At 53.0% G+C, this 19,281-nt stretch overlaps 1 protein-coding gene across 1 annotated transcript in view; it reads left to right on the forward strand.

The window, feature by feature from the left end:
* The window catches only part of GFPT2 (glutamine-fructose-6-phosphate transaminase 2), a 40,462-nt gene that overhangs the window by 4,504 nt on the left and 16,677 nt on the right, over positions 1-19,281 (forward strand). The window contains exons 2-7 of the mRNA XM_037136388.2: positions 10,030-10,137; positions 10,785-10,883; positions 11,370-11,495; positions 14,331-14,389; positions 14,979-15,113; positions 17,578-17,639. Of these exons, the coding sequence (XP_036992283.2) occupies positions 10,030-10,137; positions 10,785-10,883; positions 11,370-11,495; positions 14,331-14,389; positions 14,979-15,113; positions 17,578-17,639 (589 nt within the window). The remainder of the gene's footprint in view (positions 1-10,029; positions 10,138-10,784; positions 10,884-11,369; positions 11,496-14,330; positions 14,390-14,978; positions 15,114-17,577; positions 17,640-19,281) is intronic.

Genomic DNA, 19,281 nt, shown 5'->3' on the forward strand with positions numbered 1-19,281 from the left:
GGTAAATGCTTGACAGCTGGCTCCCTGGTCTGCCGGTTTCCATGGCGGGAATACTGTCACCGTGGCTAACCTCAGGGCATCAGTGTGAGGTCCCTGAGTGTGGAGTGGGGAAGAGAGGTGCACGGTAGCCTCTGCGGAGCCAGTTCTGTCAGCTCTCTCCTGCCGCTGCCCGAGTGGTGGGACTCCCGTGGGCACTCTCGGAGCGGGGGCCCAGGCTGGCGGCCGTCCTCCACCCTGTCGCTATGGCTCCCCGCCCCCATCGGGCAGCCTCACTCCTCTGGGGTTCCCACATTCTGAGACACCTCTGGGTGTCTTGTGATGTAGCATTAGTAAAGGATGCTTTTAAATTGAGGGATTATATTTATATGGAGCAACATTCACTCATGAGGGAGATAACTTGAGGCTCCAGATACTCTTGGGAAAAAATTCCGAAGATTAGTTCAGTTAAGTAATTTACAATTAAGTAATTTAACCTGAGCATCTGCCTCTTTCTCATTTTCAGTGGAAGTGTTTCTGTCACTGGTAATAAAGTCTGGCTTTTTTAATAACCCAATGTTGGCAGCTTAAATAAGACTTTATTTATTCACAATCTAGAGTATATAGTTCTTCCCCTTTGGTGTTGGTGAAACCCTCATTTGACCAGAACACCAGGAGCTTCTTTTTTTTTTGAAGTTTTTTTAAAAAATATATTTTATCGATTATGCCATTACAGTTCTATTTCCTCCCTTCATTCCCCTCCACCCTGCACACCCCTCCCCCACCATTCCCCACCTTTAGTTTATGACCATGTGTCTCAAGTTCTTTAGAGTCTATATTTCCCATACTATTCTTGCCCTCCCCCCTATCTATTTTCTACCTACTGTCTATGCTACTTATTTTCTGTACCTTCTCCTTCTCCCACTCCCCTGTTGCTAACCCTCCATGTGATCTTCATTTCTATGGTTCTGCTCCTGATCTAGCTGTCCTTTTAGTTTGTTTTTGTTTTTGGTGTGGTTCTTAATAACTATGAGTTTGCTGTCCTTTCACTGTTCATCTTTTTTATCTTCTTTTTCTTAGGTAAGTCCCTTTAACATTTCATATAGTAAGGGCTTGGTGATGATGAACTCCTTGAATTTGATCTTATCTGAGAAGCACTTTATCTGTCCTTCCATTCTAAATGAAAGCTTTGCTGGATAGATCAATCTTGGTTGTAGGTCTTTGGATTTCATGACTTGGAATACTTCTTTCCAGCCCCTTCTTGCCTGTAAGGTCTCTTTTGAGAAATCAGCTGACAGTCTGATGGGAACTCCTTTGTAGGTGACTGTCCCCTTATCTCTTGCTGCTTCTAGAATTCTCTCCTTCATTTTAATCTTGGCTAATGTAATTATGATGTGCCTTGGTGTGTTCCTTCTTGGGTCCACCTTCTTTGGGACTCTCTGAGCTTCCTGGATTTCCTGGAAGTCTATTTCCTTTGCCAGATTGGGGAAATTCTCCTTTATTATTTGTTCAAATAAGTTTTCCACTCATAGCTGTTCCTCTTCCCCTTCTGGTACCCCTATAATTCGGATGTTGGAACGTTTAAAGATGTCCTGGAGGTTCCTACGCCTCGCCTTCTTTTTTTGAATTCTTGTTTCTTCATCCTTTTCTATTTGGTCATTTTTTTCCTCCTTCTGGTCCACTCCCTTGATTTGAGTCCCAGTTTCCTTTCCATTACTATTGGTTTCCCGTGCATTTCCCTTCATTTCAATTAGTTTAGCCTTCATATGTTCCTCTAATTTGTGACTATAATCAACCAGTTCTGTGAGCATCCTGATCACCAGTGTTTTGAACTGTGCATCTGAAAGTTTGGCTATTTCTTCATCGCTTAGAGTTATTGGCTCTGGGGCTCTGAGTTGTTCTTGAGCCATAATGTTTTGATCTGTTCGTGCCTGTTACGTATGAGGAGGTGTTCACCAAGGTAGGGCCACCCAGGTCGCTGGTTTGTGACGCGCTGTATGTGGGGGTGGGGTCAGAGAGGGACAATGGCGGTCCCCTCTGCCACTTTCCGCCACTGGGGCCTGCATGGTCTGTCTCACCGCTCGCTCCTTCACCGGTTTATCTGCGCTGGAATGTGTGACTGTGGTCAGCCCTCAGTGAGTCCACCGCCTTGCGCCCTCAGTGGGTCTGCCCAATGCCACTCCACACCTGGGATCCATCCACGGCTGCCAGCGTGCCTGGGTTGTGCGCCCGGGTCGGTCCGGTGGATCTTTCCTGCCCGACCCCGCTCTGCTGCTGGCTCTGCCCCTCTTACCAGTTTGGCTGAAGGGTTCATTGTTGTCAGACTTCCGTGTAGTTCAATTTTCTGTGGTTTGGCTGCGTTTTTGTTGCTAAAACTTTGTTGTTTTTAAACTTGGTTGTGTGAGAAGGTGCAGTGCTTCCACCTACGCCTCCATCTTGGCAGAAGTCCCCAGGAACTTCTTTATTTACACAAGGAGATGCCTTGCCCACCTCTTTCTCTGAAGGAGGCCGGTTCCTGCAACCTCAGGGATTCCCTGGGGCCCTCACTGTCACCCCTGGAGTCCCAAGATGGCCTGAGGCAGCACAAGGCTGTCCCCAGAGGGGCCAACCCCCTGGGCCCTGAGCCAGTGTGTGAGAGCCCCATGGTGGGGCCTCTGCCCTTCCTCTGCAGCCCTTGCGCTTGGCCAGTGCCCTCCACTTCCTGTGGCCCTTGCACAGAAGAGGAGACAGCCCCACCGCCCCCAGCAGGCCACACTCACACCCACACTCACACTCACACTTTCACACTCACAGGCACAGATGCTCAGGAATTTTATGAGGCCCAAACCCAGCTGGCCATTTCCTCTCTCTGAGCAACAACTAGTACAATTTGGGACTGGTGATAGTATCACACTGGACTTGGCTCATGGACTGAAAAGCAGGAGTGAGATGCTCAGTTTCTGAGAAGCTGGGGATGGGGGCGGGGGAACATGTGTGTGCCCTTCGTCTGGGAAGGGCCCCCTGCTGGCTGGGCAGCAGTGTGGCTCTCCCAGTGCAGCCCCGGCTTGTGTGTGGAACTTTCCGAGCACTTGCACGGCCGGGGCAGTGCTTTATTCACAGCCACTGCCCAGAGAGAGGGGGGGTGTTTTCCAAAACTACAGCCACAGAATCAGAAGGTGGCCCCCAGCCAGCCCACTGCAAACTTGACCTCTTCACTCATCCTCCAGGCCCCAAACAGCCTCCCCTGCTACTGCACTCTGAGCACTCCAGGGGGTGTAGAGAAGGTTCCAGGAGCTCAGTACCCCTGGTTCTGGCCAGGCGTTCTTCCAGTGAGGTCATTGTCATGACCTGTCACTTAGAGATGGAGGTGCCCTGGGAGGGATGCAGCGGGGGCCAGGCTTGCTGTGGTCATGGGCCCTGTGGGGAGTCCCAAGCAGGAGTATCCCATGGTGCACTGGGGGCCCCCAGGGGTGGGGGGGGTCAATCAACATGGCTGGAACCTGCCCTGGGGACGTCAGAGGTCGTCCATAGGAGCCAGGTGGGCACCTTCCCTCAGGCCAAGTCTCCAGTGTGCCAGCTGTCCTCACTTTTCAGGGCAGGATTTTAAGACAGGTTTGAACAGAGGTTGGAGGCACCTGCAGGCAGACAGACTGTCTGGGAATGACCTGATGCCCTGTCTGTCCCTGCAAGTCACAGACTCAGCACAGGGCACTGCGAGTGTCAGATAAGGTTCTGGAAGTCTGGGCGTGGGGGCCCCATAAATGCTGGCAGTGGTGGTTGACTCTGCACCCTCCGCAAGCAGAGCTCGGGGGTTCTTCTGGGGGTTGATGTAGAAGAGGGTCTCCTCACTCTGGCCCTGGGGTCATCACAGTGCATGGGGGCAGGATGGTGGCAGGTTTATGGGGACATGAACCTCGTGCTTGAGGGTCTCGGGATGACCCTGGACACTGGCAGTGCCACACTGTCCTTGTGAGAGGGGCTGGCCCTCAGGGCACTCAGCACTGCCCACCTCTGTCCCTTCTGCCTGGCACGTACTGAGGTTTCAGAGAGCAGGTGTGCTGTGCGCGGCCGGACGGGGCTGTCTTAGGCCCAGCTCAGAGGTCACCTGCTCTGATCCCTCTGTGCCCAGTCCGTCCATCCTTCCTCCCTTCCTCCCTTCCTCCCTTCCTCCCTTCTTTCCCAGTGGGGAGTCAGTCGAAAAGCTGGGACGCAGGGCTACGTAGGCAACACGCAGGGTCACTGCAGCTTTTTAAAGAGGAGGCGTGCAGAAGGCCTGCATGCATCCGACCCAGTGGAAGGCGAGCCGCCTATGGGCGGAGTCAGCCCAGGAGCTCCGCCCCTTCCTGCCTCTCAGTCCCAAGCCCCTCTGCCACCTGGGCCTGCTGGCCTCTCTCTGCCCACCCCATGCAGGTGCCCTGCGCCTGAAACCCCTAGCACGGTGATGGTGATGAGGCCTTTGTGAGCCACAGAAATGTTTTGGAAATGAATTACATCTTGACCAGCCCTGGCTGGCATGGTTCAGTTGCCTGGGCATCGTCCCGAAAACTGGAAGGTTTCGGGTTCTATCCCCTGATAGGGCATGTGCCTGGGTTGTCGGTTCATTCCCCCTTCAGGGCACATATGAGAGGCAACCGATCAGTGTTTTTTTTTCTCTCTCTCTCAAAGTAATGAAAAAGGTGTCTTCGGGTAAGGATAATCAATAAGTGAACTTTGACCAAGCTGCAGCCTAATCACTCATTTGGTGTAATCATGGTTTCCCCAGGAGAAACCCAAGAAGAGCTACTGGCAATGGTTGCATTTTACCCTGGGTGTTAGGATGACCCTCTCTCAGGGTGTCGGGTGGGCCCCGGCACTTGCACCTTGCACGGCCAGGAGGGAGGCCCCCACCTGCTCCTCTTTGGGGACTCTGACTGTGCAGCGGGCACAGACTGTCCCTGGGCTTTGCAAAGGCTCCACAGGGTTCAGCGACTTGTATTTAGCAAGGGCTGCCGGCATCAGTCACCGCCCTCTGTACCTTCAGCAGTCACGCTGGTGAGCTGGAGGGAAGAGGCCCACAGGTGGGTGACCCAGAACTTGTCCTCCCACACACCGCAGGTGTACTCAGACTGCGTTTTCTCCTTTTGGGTGGGGGTCCTTCAGGTGTGTGGGGCCAGGGAGCCCCGGGGACTCGGAGTCAGAGTGGGCTGCGTGGCCACTGCGTGCCCACCACTCTGAGTTGCAGAGCCGCACACGCTGAACTGGTGCGCACGGGCTCCAGCAGAGATAGCTCAACCTCGCCCAGAGCCCACATGTGGTGGGAAGAAGCTTCTGCCCTGACGTCAGTGCCCTCTCGGGAGGCAAACACTGGCCCTGTGTTTTGGGGGTCTCCCCCCGCCCCATCCCCACCTAGTTCACACACACTGTATAGTCTGCATTTTCCTCTTGACACATCCTGGAGAGGTGGCCTGTTTTCTGAGAGAGCGGACGGCTTCACCTGGTTCCTGCCAGGGCTGCCTGTCCCCGGCTCCGAAATGGCTCTGCCGGTGGCCGCACCGTCACTTACCGTGTCCCTGTAAGGGACCAGGCTGTCCCAGGCCTCAGCTACCTGGAACAGCAGCCAGCAGCTGCTTCCAGGGGAGCACACTGGCGTCTCTGCAGAGGCGTCTGTTGGAGGCCGTGCTGGGAGGCTGCTCTGAGCAGCAGAGGAGCCCCTTTCAGTGTTGAGAGGGAGCCAGAATTGCCTTCCCCAGGGGGCACATGAATTTAAACTCTCACTTACTGTCAAGTCCATCTTTACTGATCTCAGAGGTAAAAAAAATGGATTCTTTTGGTAGCTTTCCTTTATTGTGGACCGAAGGGATTCCAGCGGGAAATTCTGATGTGAATTGCACCCAGAAAGACCCGGAAAGGCAGCTTTCTTTTATTTCATTATTTTAAAAAAAACGGCAAGAGCACAGTGGAAAGGCTCCCTTCTTCACTTCACCACAGGGAGAGGTTAGGGACGACCAAGAGGGGGATCTTTGAGGGGAGGGGGGCCGCACCCAGTGAGGGAACGGACTTAACAGATGTCAGCCTGCAAGACCGGCTTATGTTGAAAATTAAATTGACGCCTCCTTGTGCAAAGGCCTTGAAAAGCAGCCCATGGCAGCCCCTCACCACAGTAACCTCCCAAACAGTGCCCTCGAGGCTGCCCAGCCTTCAGGCCGGGTGTGGACACCGCTGGGGATCTTGAGGACAGGACAAGGACGAGGAACCTGGCACTGTCCCAGCACACAGGGCTGTGGCAGCAGCCCCCACCCCCACCAAGGAGGCTGCTCCAGATCTGAGAGCCAGAGCCCCCTGAAGGACTTACGTGCCTGACTGTGAGTTCAGAGTGAAGTCTAGCCCAGAAGGAGGGAATTGCGGGAAGGGAGGGTAGGTGGATCGGAGAGCAGCACCACAGAGCACTCTTGTAAAACCGTCTCAGATTGAAGTCTCCCCGACTTGGCGTGCCGGCCTTTGTGCTGGCTGTGGCGCCTGCTGCTCCTGCTCCCTGGAGATGCAGGTGCAGTACTAGAACAGTTTCCAGGAGGCCAGCAAAGACTCACAGCTTGAAAGACTTCAGAATGAGCCTGAGTTGCTCCCTCCTTCGTGGTCTCCCAGAGCTGGGTGGTCTTCACAGGTGGCTGGAATTTGCTCATGTCCCCCCCAGGGGGACTAAAGCTCTGTGAACTTTTAAAGAAACAAATTAGTGTTCCTAAAAGTTCTACCTAAAAATAGATGGTGCTAATAGTCGTATGACTCTGTGAATAGGCTAAAGCCATAGCATTTTGCACTTTAAATGGGAATCCACTATGGTACATGACCTTTATTTCCCAATAAATCTGTTAACATTTTTTAAAATGTTTACATTAAAAGGTAACTGTCTTTTTTCGTAAGTGAAGTGATAATACATCCCAGCCCAGCTGCACTGCGTTCAGGTTTGAGGTGTGGGGCAGAGGGTGTGCGCCGCCCCCAGGTGCTCAGCAGGCGGCCGCGCTGGGAATGCGCCCGCACTGCACACACAGCCTTCTGTTCAGCGCCTGGTGCCTGAGCTTGGGCAGCCAGGAGGCCAGGAACAGCGGCCCGTCAGAGCTTCCCCCACTGTTCCCAACGGAAACCGCCTGTAACTGCTCAGAAAGCATGGTTTGCGTGCTTTTAACTATAAACTCTGTGCCTGGAGAGGGGGGTGAAAATATGTCCTGCGTACAGTAACACACAGTATGTAAGAATGCAAACTATTTTAGCACCATTTAATTTTGTAACCTATTTTCAACTGAGTGTGTCTAGGCAAATTTTCACAAGTCAGCTATTCATTGTGAGTTGACTCTACTTACTGCTTAGGAATATCACATTCATTTCATTAAAATTTAATCATTCGTTCAGAGACACTGTATTGACTTCAATCAGCTGGAGATGTTATGGGGATCTTGTGCACAGTCCTACTCAGTCCTCAGATGTCTCAAGAAGGCTGTCCTTCCCGAGGGTCATCTCCTGAAGAAGATTTTCCATTTTCATTGACATGGAAGGGACATAAAACATTGTGAAAGTTTAAGGTGTACGGCATAGTAATTTGATGGTTTGATAAGATGATTACCACAATAAGATTTTTTTTCTTATTAGGAGAACTCTTAAGAGCTACTTTTTTAGCAACTTGGAAATAAATGATGAAGCATTAACTGGAGTTATCATACCCATGTTGCATCCCCCGAACTCAGTTGTCATATAGCGGGAAGTACATGCTTTCTGACCACCTTTGCCCAATCTCTCCGTCTCCCATACCCACCCCTGGCAGCCAACAATCTGATCTCTGTATCGTGTGTTTGGTCATTTTGTTTAGATTCAACCCATAAATGAAATCATAGAATGTTTTTCTCTGACTGACTTACTTCATTGAGCATAATGTACTCTAGGTCCATCCATGTTGTTAAAAATGGCAAAATTTCCTTCTTTTCATGGCTGGATAATATTCCCTTGTATATATGTACCGCATTTTCTTTATCGATTCATTTGCCAGTAGATACTTACGGTGTCTTGACTATTGTGGATAATGCTGCAGGGAACACTGGGGTGCGACTATCCGGCAGGCTTTTAGTCTTGGTTGGACTGTTTTGTTGTCCCAGAAAAGTGTTGGAGAAATAAAGAATTGTTAATCCATGGTGGTTGGCATCAATTCAGTGCCAACAAGAACCTCCAATTTAAAGTGCAGAGAAGATAGCAACTGCATTCAGTGCAAACAGTTTGGTTGTGAGACTGCTCCAGAGCGTCACCACTCAATTATGATGCAGTGTGGCTGCGCGAGGGCCCTGGGGCCCAGCCCCTCTCTGACTAGACAGCCCCGCTGGGCTTTGGTCTGTGTGTTCTGTTCCACATCCGTGTGCACCAGTCTGTGCCAGACTGCTCCGTTCTGGTCCAGTGGGATGTTTTGGTGTTTCAGCCCCTGCTGGGCAGGCATGCTCTTGGAGCCAGAAGAGAGCAGACTTGTATAGATACAAGTTTCCTCCTCAGCCTTTGATTGGCTTGTCCTCATACAAATGACTCTAAATCCTTGCAGTTTGATTGGTCCAGAAAGCACTGCTCAGATTGACGCTACTCTGATTGGTTGTTGGAGATGCTAATTGGGATACAGCTGCATAGCTCTGATTGGATAGGGAAAGTAGCCTCAGTCCGGTGGTTGAAATACAATTCCAGGGACTCCTTTATCAGGGCTGGCTCAAAGGGCAGGAGTACAGGCCGGGCAGGCGGTTCAGTGCAAGCTTCTCTCCGAAGCACAGCTTGCAGGAGAGCCACTGGATGCCCTTCTTGGTAGGCATCTTCTTTCCCAGAATTGAAATTGGGAAAATAAACCTTTTGACCCTACCCATGCCCTAGGCAGCCCTGCCTGGTGCTGGGAATGGTTAAGTCATGTCCCCTTGGTTCTGCTCTTGGCTGTGGCCCAGTCACAGCTTCCCGGGCTTCTGGGTGATAGCAGGTCTGACATCTAAGGCTGCTGTAAGCTCCTATTGACACCTGTGTGGGAACGCTTGGCCCAGTGCCTGACACAGGGTGAGCTCTCAACAAGACGAGCTACCACGAATATGCCAGAAGCCCAGTAACATTTTCATGCTCTGTACTATGGCTTCACCAATTACTACTGATTCAGGGTCTTTGAACAAGGGCCGTGTGCTGAGATGCGGTGATAAATATAAAGAGAGGAGTGCCAGCCTGTGTCCCTGCCAGGGGGTACAGATGTCCCCCAATGTAAGCACTGGAGTGGCCCTGTGGGCGTGAGAGCCTGGCCTGCACAAGCCTGCCCTGGGAGGGGGCTGGCCCTGACCTCTGAGGAGGGCAGGGCAGATGTGAGGACAGAGGGGTGACCTGGCCGTGCATTCGCAGGGCAGGACGGAGACAGACCAAAAGTCTGCAGTCTCAGCCAGGGGACTGACTGAGCGGAGGAGTTTGGGAAGAGCCTGCATGGCGACTGTTATTTCCTATTTAGGAAAACAGGTTTTTACAAAGAAAATAAAGCCAAACAAAACCTTCCCAGCTATGGGCCTCCCTCAGAGGTATGGACCCTCCAGGGCCAGAGACGGTTTTCATCCTGCTGCTGCGGGAAAGTGGTGCTTCTTGACCCCAAGCAGCAGGGCCGAGTGGGAAGTGGAGCAGAGGCGCAGCACCCATCCCCCACCGGCTGCGGGAGGCTGCTGTGGCCTCCATACGGCTCTCCCCAGGAGATTTATGTGCCAGTCACAGAGTCCACGCAGGGGAGCACTCCCAGAGGCCCGTGGGCGGTCAGGCGGTTTTGCTGATCTTGGCTGTTGCAGACTCTACTGCCATGAGAGCCTTGTCTCCCGCCCACACGTCCGTGGAAAACTCCTTGGTGGAAGGGCGAGGCCAGGGGGCAGGCGGGGGTTCATCACCTGCTGCGTGCGCCGCCCCGAGAGTCTTTTTGTGGCATGGAAGTGGTGCTCATGGCGGCCTCCTCTGTGTGCAGCCCGGATGCCCTCCCTCAGGGCTGTGTGGAGTCTGAACGCCTGGCCCCTGTCCCAGGCAGGACCCCAGCAGCTGGCGAACGCTCAGTGTCCCCTCTTTTGACAGGGATCTTTGCCTACATGAACTACAGAGTGCCCCGCACCAGAAAGGAGATTTTCGAAACCCTCCTCAAAGGCCTGCAGCGGCTGGAGTACAGAGGCTACGACTCAGCAGGTAGGCCCCGTGGGTCCCGAGGCGAGGACGCGCTCCTTCTGTCTGAAAACTGTAGAAAAGCCGAAGGGGGAACCAAGGCAGAAGAGGTCTGCATCTCACAGGCCTCCCGGGCATCTGTCTTCGCGGCCCTGCTCCTGCCCTGGTCGGGGTCGGCTGGGGGCAAGGACAGATGGGGTCGGGGTCGAGCATGGACATTTCACTGCATTGTGACTGAGGCATCCTGTCTTTTCACGCCTTTTTTCCACTCACCCCACACTTTCCATCCCCCACACTCCTCTGAACGATCTTCCCCAGCGGCTGCACAGCTCTGCAGCGGGTGGCCCTCTCGAAGTGCGTCCCCACGGCCCGGCTTCATCCGTTTCCCATTTTTAATGATGCCGCCCGAGGAACAAGGGAGGGCCCATCATTCCGTGTCCCTGTCGGTGGGAGCTTACCGGGAGGCCAGCCCGCAGAGAGGGGGGCAATGGACAGCAAAGGCAGTAGGGCTCACGTCCCTAAGGGCACCCTGCCCTCTGCGGCAGGTGCAGTGGCGCCTGACCCTCCCTGGTGGCCGCCAGGGCCCAGGCACACAGTCACAGCCTTCTCTTTCCGAGTTGATCAGGAGACGAACCTTAACCTCCAGTACAGAAACTCCTGTTCCCCCGCAGGTGTGGCGATCGACGGGAATGACAGCGAAGTCAAAGAAAGACGCATCCAGCTGGTCAAGAAAAGAGGGAACGTCAAGGCTCTGGACGAAGAGCTTTACAGTGAGTGGGGGACGTGATGGGTGCGGGCAGCGCGTGGGTCGCTTGGAGACCCCGTGCCCCACCGGTGTTTAAGACAGAAAATTCTGGCTCGTCTGGGCCCACCAGGTAGAACTGTGTTTTCCAGAGTGCGGGACAGTTTCAGTTAGCCAGCAGTGGGTGAAAAAATGTTTTTAAAAAAAAATTTTGGTACTTATGTATCTATTTTCATTTCTCTGGAATGCGATACTGCTTTTCCACTTGGAGTGAGGTACATGTGTTTCATTTTAAAGTAAGTTCACTCACTCGGCTGAGTGAGCTGGGTGACTGATGAGCTCGGTGTAACCAGCAGCAGGGGTCTGAGAAAATCTCGAGGAGGGTGGGGGGGCCCCGGGGGCTTGCCGGTGGGATGTGCTGATGTGTCCCTGTGGAGCGACATGACCTTGACATGTTAATTCTGTGTCGATGCTCATTTTGAAAGTGTGGCAGATAGATTTGTTTTCCATCTAGAACAAGCCAGTGTGGACTTGGAGGTGGAGTTCGAGACCCACTTCGGCATTGCACACACGCGCTGGGCCACCCACGGGGCCCCCAGCGCCGTCAACAGCCACCCACAGCGGTCGGACAAAGGCAACGGTACGTACAGAGGCCTCACTCCCTGTCCTGGCCCATGCCAAGCTGGCCTGTGCCCGCCAGTAGGCACAGGCCACTGTGGGCCTGTCACAGAGCAGGACACAGCCATTGCTCATGGCAGCCCCTCTGGTGGCCTGTGGGCTTCCCACCTCTCCCAGTGGCTCCCATGTGCCAGCTCCAGCTCATGGCTCCTCACCACCTCACCCCAGGACAGCTCTCCACACCCTGGTTCCTCTAATCACTCCTCACCTCTTTCATGGGGTGGACTGGCTGCTCTGGGGCTCCCAGCGGCAGCTCTTGGGGGCTCTGTGGTCAGCCCCAGAGTGTTCGGTCCACTTGTAATAGGATGCAGCAGGCGTGTGGGCTGCAGAGAGGGCTGAGCCCTTGATTTCTCCCAGGGCTCCAGGCAAGGGCATGAGACATTGCCTGGGCCCTCCTGAGGGTCCCCGTTCTGGGTTGGGCCTGGGTTGGCTCCTGGTCAGGAGCCCCAAAGACACACAGCAGGGCATGATGGAGGAGGGTGTCCAGCAGGGAGAGTGATCTCTGGAGTCAGCAGGGAGCCCACTGAGACCCCCTGGCACAGTGCAGCTTCTTGCCAAGCCCTGCATCAGAGCAGGGACAGATGCATCAGACATGCTCTGGGTGCTCGTTCCAGGCATTTAGCTGAGCGTTCCCCCAGACTCGCTGCCGTGAATCCTCCCAGGAGTGGGCCCACCAGAGTGAGCAGCACCCTCCTGCCCAGTTTGGAAAGCGAGGCCTCCTCCGCAAAACAGGGCACCCCACGCACCCCTCTCAGCAGAGCAGCTGGAGGGAGTGCCAGGGCCAGGCTGCACGTGTACCCGCGTGGTCAGAGTCGCAGACAGTGAGGCTTTTGCTGGGACTTTTCCCTGCATCTTGTCCGTAGGACCTCAGGGCATCCCACCACCGGGGCAGGCACCCTGCACCCAGGTGCCCAGGACCCAGAACATATGTCCAGCTGAACCCTGAGCCAGGCACGGGCTTGGCCCTGGAACAGCAGTGTCGGGGGAGGAGACGCTGTACCAGGCCCACGTGCCCGGAGATGTTACACGCCCCCTGCCCACCCGTGTGATGAGGCGAGCCCCACGTCAGTGCAGACGCTGATTCTGCGTCACCGAGCAGGGAGGCTCCCAGGAGATCCCCCCACACCCCAACTTGGAAACGCCCGCCCTGACTCAGGATGAGTCATTAAAAACAGAATGACATGGGAAGTAAGAGAAGATCAGTGAAATTTCTTTAGCAATTTATCAGTGATAGCTTCAGAGCATGCTTTTAAGGAAGGCTGACACCCAGCAACAGCATTGCGCAAGGAAGACACACAAAGGAGTTTTCACAAACAATACGTAGGTTCTAGGAAATGCTGAGAAGGCAATAGATTGAGGTGAAAGTTAGGAAAATAGTGTAAGAAACAATGTTGCCGTAGACATGGAAGCAACAGGAGGAGGGGGTGGCTCTGGCAGCAGTTCGTGCAGAAGAGGCCCAGCAGTGGTCCCCAGGAGGGACCAGAATGAGCAGAGCAGTAAACACACGGAAGCTGTAACACCGGTGAGCTGGGCTGGCGCACCTGCTGAAAGTGACTGTTTGACTGTTTTAACTCGTGCCCTCTCATTCTTGGGGGTGACCACACAAAAAAATAAGCAATATGCTGTCAAAAAAACATACAGAGGAAATTACGGTAAAAATAAAAGGAATAAAGGCAAAGGTTTTAAAAGATGGAACAGGAAAAACCTGTCCCATACGGAGGAAAAACGCAAATTGGAGATCCAAAGTTCCACTGAGCCAGGGTGGTCAGTGTTTGCGGTGAACGCCCAACGTCTGGACGCATCCTGGTGGAATCATTGGGTCTCAGGGATGATGAAGAGTGTTCCCATTTTCTGGGCTGAAGGGGGTATAGGGTCACTTGCTCAAAAAAAGTTTCAGGCTGGCCTCAACTATGTGTTGAGGTGTGCAGTGGCCACCGAGGGCACCTCCCTGGTCCTCCCCACATGCCCCCAACCTGTTCTGGGAGAAGCCCAAGGGCACAGTTTGCTGCCGGGGTGGGGAGGTGCAGGCTCTGCAGAGAGAGGTGCTTGTGGTGCCCCCGCGGGCATGTGGGGGAGCCCAGTGGTGCTAGAACTGCTGGGGATCCTCCTCTAAGAAAGCCAGGGGATTTTAAATGGAAACTTGAAGTTGTTCACATCAAATCTTTTAAAAAATTTTTTATCCTCACCCGAGGACATGCATATTGATTTTAGAGAGGGGGAAGGGAAGAAGAAAGAGAAGAGAGAGACATATCAATTGGTTGCCTCTTGCACACGCCCCAACGGGACTGAACCTGCAACTTAGGCAGGTGCCCTGACTGGGAATTGAACCCGTGACCTTTCAGTTTACAGAACAATGCTCCAAACATTGAGCCACATGTGCCAGGGCTCAGCCCCAATCTTTTTACAGTTCAGTGTGGTCAAACAAGCATGTGCATGGACCACTCTTCTTTGGGCCGACGGGAATGCCTGGAATTGTTTCTGGGTAGTGAAGGGTTAATCGCCCCCATCAACCCAGAGAGCAAAGCTTATGTGGTGACCGTGCAGACCACGAGTGGAGTTCTGTCTGTGGTCAGGTTGGTGGCTGCTTTTCCCTGAAAGAGGAGTGTGTGTTTCCTGAGGCTGAACTTGTAGTCCCAGCAGATGTCAGTACTAGTGACTGTAAGTGACGTTTGCCTAACAGACATCCCTGCAGGACAGCATTTACAGAGTTTCAAGCTCCCTAATATTTCCCCTCAAACCTGTCTTGAACATCACTCCTTCACAGCCTCTCTCTCTCTCTACTAAACTTGTCTTCCAGAATTCGTGGTCATCCACAATGGGATCATCACAAATTACAAAGACCTGAGGAAGTTTCTGGTAAGATACTTCTCCTGGGTCACGACTAAGTCACATGGTCTTGGTGTCCCCAGAAACTGCCAGCCCAGCTCGTTTCCCTCCTGCAGCAAAGGCAGAGCTGAGCGAGCGGCAGCCACTCTTGGCCACGTCACCACATGGGACACAAACCTCAGCCCCGGCCCAGCTGCCACCTCAGGTCTTGCTGGAGGAGATAGCAGGGCGCTCACGCCCACAAGGGCCACTGTGGAGCCGCAGAACCGAGAGAACTCACACTTCCTCCCGTTAAAGTGTCTGCACTGAATTATTGACTCACGCACCGCATGGAATGTGGGGCGGGAAGGCAGATGGAGAGCGTCTCAGGGAGGAGAGGGCTGTGGTGCTGGCCGGGGTGTGGGTGGGTTTGACGCAGCTCCTGCTATCACTCTGCCTGCTGTGACTTGCGAGGTCTTGTGCTGTGTGACTCTGGCACCCATTTCTTATCTTTTTCACGTTTTTATTGCTCGTGCCTTAAGTCACTCTGAGGGCAAGTCAGAAGGGAGGAGAGGAAGCTGGCCAGGCCAGCGTTTTGCAATGACCATCGTCTGACCCCGTGTGCAACCAAATATTCCAGGAAAGCAAGGGTTATGAGTTTGAGTCAGAAACAGACACGGAGACCATCGCCAAGCTGATCAAATACGTGTTCGACAACAGAGAGTTCGAGGACATCACGTTTTCAACCCTGGTGGAGAGAGTCGTGCAGCAGCTGGTGAGTCCCAGGCCCCACCTGTCTGAAGCATCCCTTCGTTTCGTGTGAGCTTTTATCAAGCATGTTATTTGTGCCAAGCACCTGAGGATTCAAGTTGGCTCGTCTGTAGCTCCTGGCCTTGAGATGTTACATTCTTGTGATATTTGGAGAAGTTCTGAGGTTTGGGTGGTAAACATCAAATGAAGTGCCTTGCCTCATTTTAACACCTCTGAAACTGACAGGCCCCTGGGTCGCGGGTTGCACGTTGTTTGTTGTGTTTTCTTTTCAGCTGGGCTGTTTGCTCCATTAGTTGCCTGCCCCGGATGCATTTCACTGATGTTGGCTTAGAATTGTGGTCTTGCATGCTGTTTCAGTAAAGCAAATATTTGTCCCAGGGAGCAATGGCCCAGCGTCCTTCCTGAGTGTGCATGGATGGCAGGAAGCAAGAGGATGTGAAGGACGTGGGTGCGGATTGTCCAGAACTTTGACTGGAGAGGACGGGTGCAAAGAAATGGCCCAGTGACAGGGGAGGCTTGCAGTTCGGAAGGAGGGTTCTGGTTTGGAGATAGACATCAGATCAGTTTTGTGTGTAGAAGGCAGTGATCCAGGAGAGAGAGATTCACGACATCCCAGAGGGTTGGACCCACAGAACCTTTAAAGGCCTGCTGAGACGCCTACCCTGAGGGAATTATCCAAAAGAGGTCCCTACTTGGAGGGGGGGGAGCAGACCCAGGCCCCCCTGTGGATAGTGGGGGAGGAGGAGAGGCCTCCAAATCTCCCAGAACCTGCCTCTTGGGCATCAGTGCTGCCCAGCAGCTCCTCCCCGGTAGGGACAGCCTGGGGACAGTGTTCAGGCTGAGAATCCACCACACCTGGGGTCAGAGGCTGTTGCAGCCCCACCAGCGTGCTTTAAAACATATCACCCCTCGGTGTTTTCAGAGCCTTTCTTTAAAAGTAACTCTACTGTGGAGTCCTTTGCTCTGAGACTCCCATTTGGGGGGGTTACAATTTAGTGGGCATGTTTATGAGAGTCTGGCCCAGGCGTCAAGTGTAATGAATGTACTGCATAACGTGCAGGAAGGCAAGGTGGCTTTGCAGACAGTGCTCCCTCTTTTCCAGCCATGATTTTCAATTTCAGGGATACCTCCCCAAGGATGGCACTTTTCAACTTCAGCAACTTCTCTTCCCTGAAGCAACACAGCTCTCTCAGGCAGAGAATGAGAAGTGTAATCTGTGCAGTCCTGCTCTGTTGTAGACCAGAGATTTTCAAGTGGTGCGCCGCAAAGATTTTTAGCACACGCAGTACCTGTCTATTTAGTCTGGGGCACTGACCTCTTTTCCCTTAGGTTGTCAAATGAAAACTGATAGCAGCCAACAGAACAGTAGTCGTCTGGTGTGAATAAATCAAAATTATACTTATTTTTTTTGTTGGATGAGTGAAAAAAACAATTTTTGGTGTATCACAGAATTTTAGTAGTTTATGTGTGCTGTGAGATGTAGAAGGTAAAAACGCGCTGCAGGAGACAAGGCCTGCAGGGCGAACGTCAGGGTGCTCAGGTTCTGCCTGGTGCTCCTGCATCCTGGACAGTGTGAAAGGCCCTCAGAGGCCTGGGGACGGAGATGTGGGGTCCCTCCGGCTTTGTGACTGAGTTGGCAGACTGGCCGTTGTACACTGGCAGCTCAGGGTCTTAGAGTTGCCGGGGTACCAAACCCTGGGGATTTCATGCGAAAATCCAGATTTGTAGCTGATCACTCCTAACCAGAGTCCACTAGGATCATGGCACATTAGTGCAGGATGGTCAGAATGTAGTGGAGAATTATGTACCAACGATTTAATGGAAATAGCATGTGGAGTCTTGAGTTAAGAGACCTGGGTTCTAGTTCTGCTTTGTACAAAGTAGGACAGCTGACAGTTGTCACCATAGAAATAATAATTGCCATGATAGCAACTCGTGCTTCTATTGGGTTCTCTGCATGGCAGGCAGTGTTCTAATGCATTGGTTCAGAGAAGCCATATAGCTAAGGGGGGTGGGGGGACCAGGATTTGAATCCAAGCTCCAGCGTGCATTGAGCTAAGCACAGGTCATGGAGTATTAGCCCCTTTCATCTTCACAGGTGCTCCCTGAGTAGGTACTGTCTTGGGGGGCCTGAGCCCTGGCCCCAGTGCTCACCCGGCCCCTGGTTTCCATGCCCTGTCCACCCCGTGCATCCCAGAGCTGGCACATGCTCCTCGTGGGCCTTTCCAGGTGTGGTTGCCGCTGCTCATGAGAAATCCACAAGCCCTGGTCTTTGTCACTCAGCACCACACCATTTCTGCTGCTGTTCTCCTGAAGTCACCCTGCCATCCTGTATTCGGTGCCTGGCACGACCCCAGGACTGCCCACAGTGGCACGGGGCCCCGGGAGTCCGGTAGGGTGTAGGCCGGGCTGCAGTGACCAAGCTCAGCTGGAGCAAGGTGTTCTCACTCATCTTCCTGTGTTTTCAGGAAGGAGCATTCGCGTTGGTTTTCAAGAGCATCCATTACCCAGGAGAGGCCGTCGCCACAAGGTAAGGCAAATGCATTGCTGTTTCCAGTAGTGCGTAACTAAGAGGTAGTAACTGAGCCTGAGGCATGGGGCCTGCAGGCCCTCCGGAGACCAGAAGGCACCGGCTCTGCCTAAAGGACATCAGGGCTGAGCAACAGAGACCACACCCATCCCCTCTCGGCTCAGAGCTTCCGACATGTTCAAAGGAAAACCAGAGTTGGATTTTTATTTGAAACCTCCACATTTTTAGAGGTCGACAACACACTCAAATTTAAAGCAAAATTACACTGACCGCAGAGTGAACCAAAGGGTCGAGGTTCGATTCCCAGTCAGGGCACATGCCTGGGTTGCAGGCCAGGTCCCCAGTGGGGACCACGTGAGAGGCAACCACACATTGATGTTTCTCTCTCTCTCTTTCTCTCTCTCTTCCCCTCTCTCTAAAAATAAATAAAATATTTAAAAAATAAATGAAGTAAAATTACATAGTAAAAGCAGAGCCAGCTTCCATGGGGCTTAAAACCTATATAATTTCAAAGACTCCCTTTAGAAAGAGCATGCAAAATTATGAGAACAAATAGTTCAAAAATTTACATGGAACCACAAAAGGCCCCACGTAGGAACAGCGATCCTGAGAACGAATCCAGAGGTTTGAATCCAGAAGGAAGAGGCCTCGAGGGCCCAGAGCTCTAGCTTTATCACCTGTGTGGAAGGGGGGGTCCAAGGGGGGGCAACCTACGTGCCCCTTTATTGGAGCTCCCCAGGGTCCCCAACACTATAGATTTACACAACTAGGTGTGTGAGTGACATCCTGTTTTTTTTGTTGTTTTTTTTTTAAGATTTGATTTCTTTTTAGAGAGGGGGAAAAGAGGGAGAAAAAGAGGAAGAGAAACATCAATGTGTGGCTGCCTCTTTCACGCCCCCTACTGGGGACTTGGCCTGCAACCAAGGCATGTGCTCTGACTGGGAATCGAACCAGGGACCCCTTGGTTCACAGGCCAGCACTCAGTCCACTGAGCCTCACCAGCCAGGGCCAACATCCTGTTATTTTATATTTAGATGGGTTGGTTGTCCATCTGTCCATTCATCTGTCCATCCATGCATCCATCCATTTGTCTGTCTGCTTGTCTGTCCATCTGTTCATCCTTTCATCTGTCCATCCATTTATCTATCATCCATTAGTCCATTTATCTGTCCATCCAACTAATATTTGTTGAGCACGTACTGTGGCAGAGGGGCCCTGGGGACCTGGTGACAACCAGACCTGTCCTGCCCTTAAGACCTGGACATTTGTGCAGAAAGTCAGAGCAGGGAAGAGATGGTGATGCTCTGGCGGAGCAGGTGTCAGCCTGGGGGAGGCTGGCAGAGGACCAGCGTGAGGGAAGGCAAGGGCACAGAGCGGGCGCGGTGCTGCTGGGGTCGGTAGTTAGGCCAGGATGGGAGGGAGGGTACTGGTGGGGCCTGGCTCCTCCGGTCTCAGTGTGTGCTTAGTGATGCCTGTCGTATGCCAGGCCTGGGGGACAGCAGTGAACAAGGTCACATGACATTTGAAGGCTGGTGGGCAGTGGGAACGTGGGCAGAGGCCCAGCTCTGCAGGGTCTCAGTGCCCTGTGGGCCACACTGGGTACCATAACAAGTGCACCTCTGGCCCAGGGAGGCCGATCCGA

This window comes from Artibeus jamaicensis, unplaced genomic scaffold (genome assembly GCF_021234435.1).
Source record: "Artibeus jamaicensis isolate MK-2021 breed Jamaican fruit bat unplaced genomic scaffold, CSHL_Jam_final scaffold_286, whole genome shotgun sequence".
NCBI classification, from domain to species: domain Eukaryota; kingdom Metazoa; phylum Chordata; class Mammalia; order Chiroptera; family Phyllostomidae; genus Artibeus; species Artibeus jamaicensis.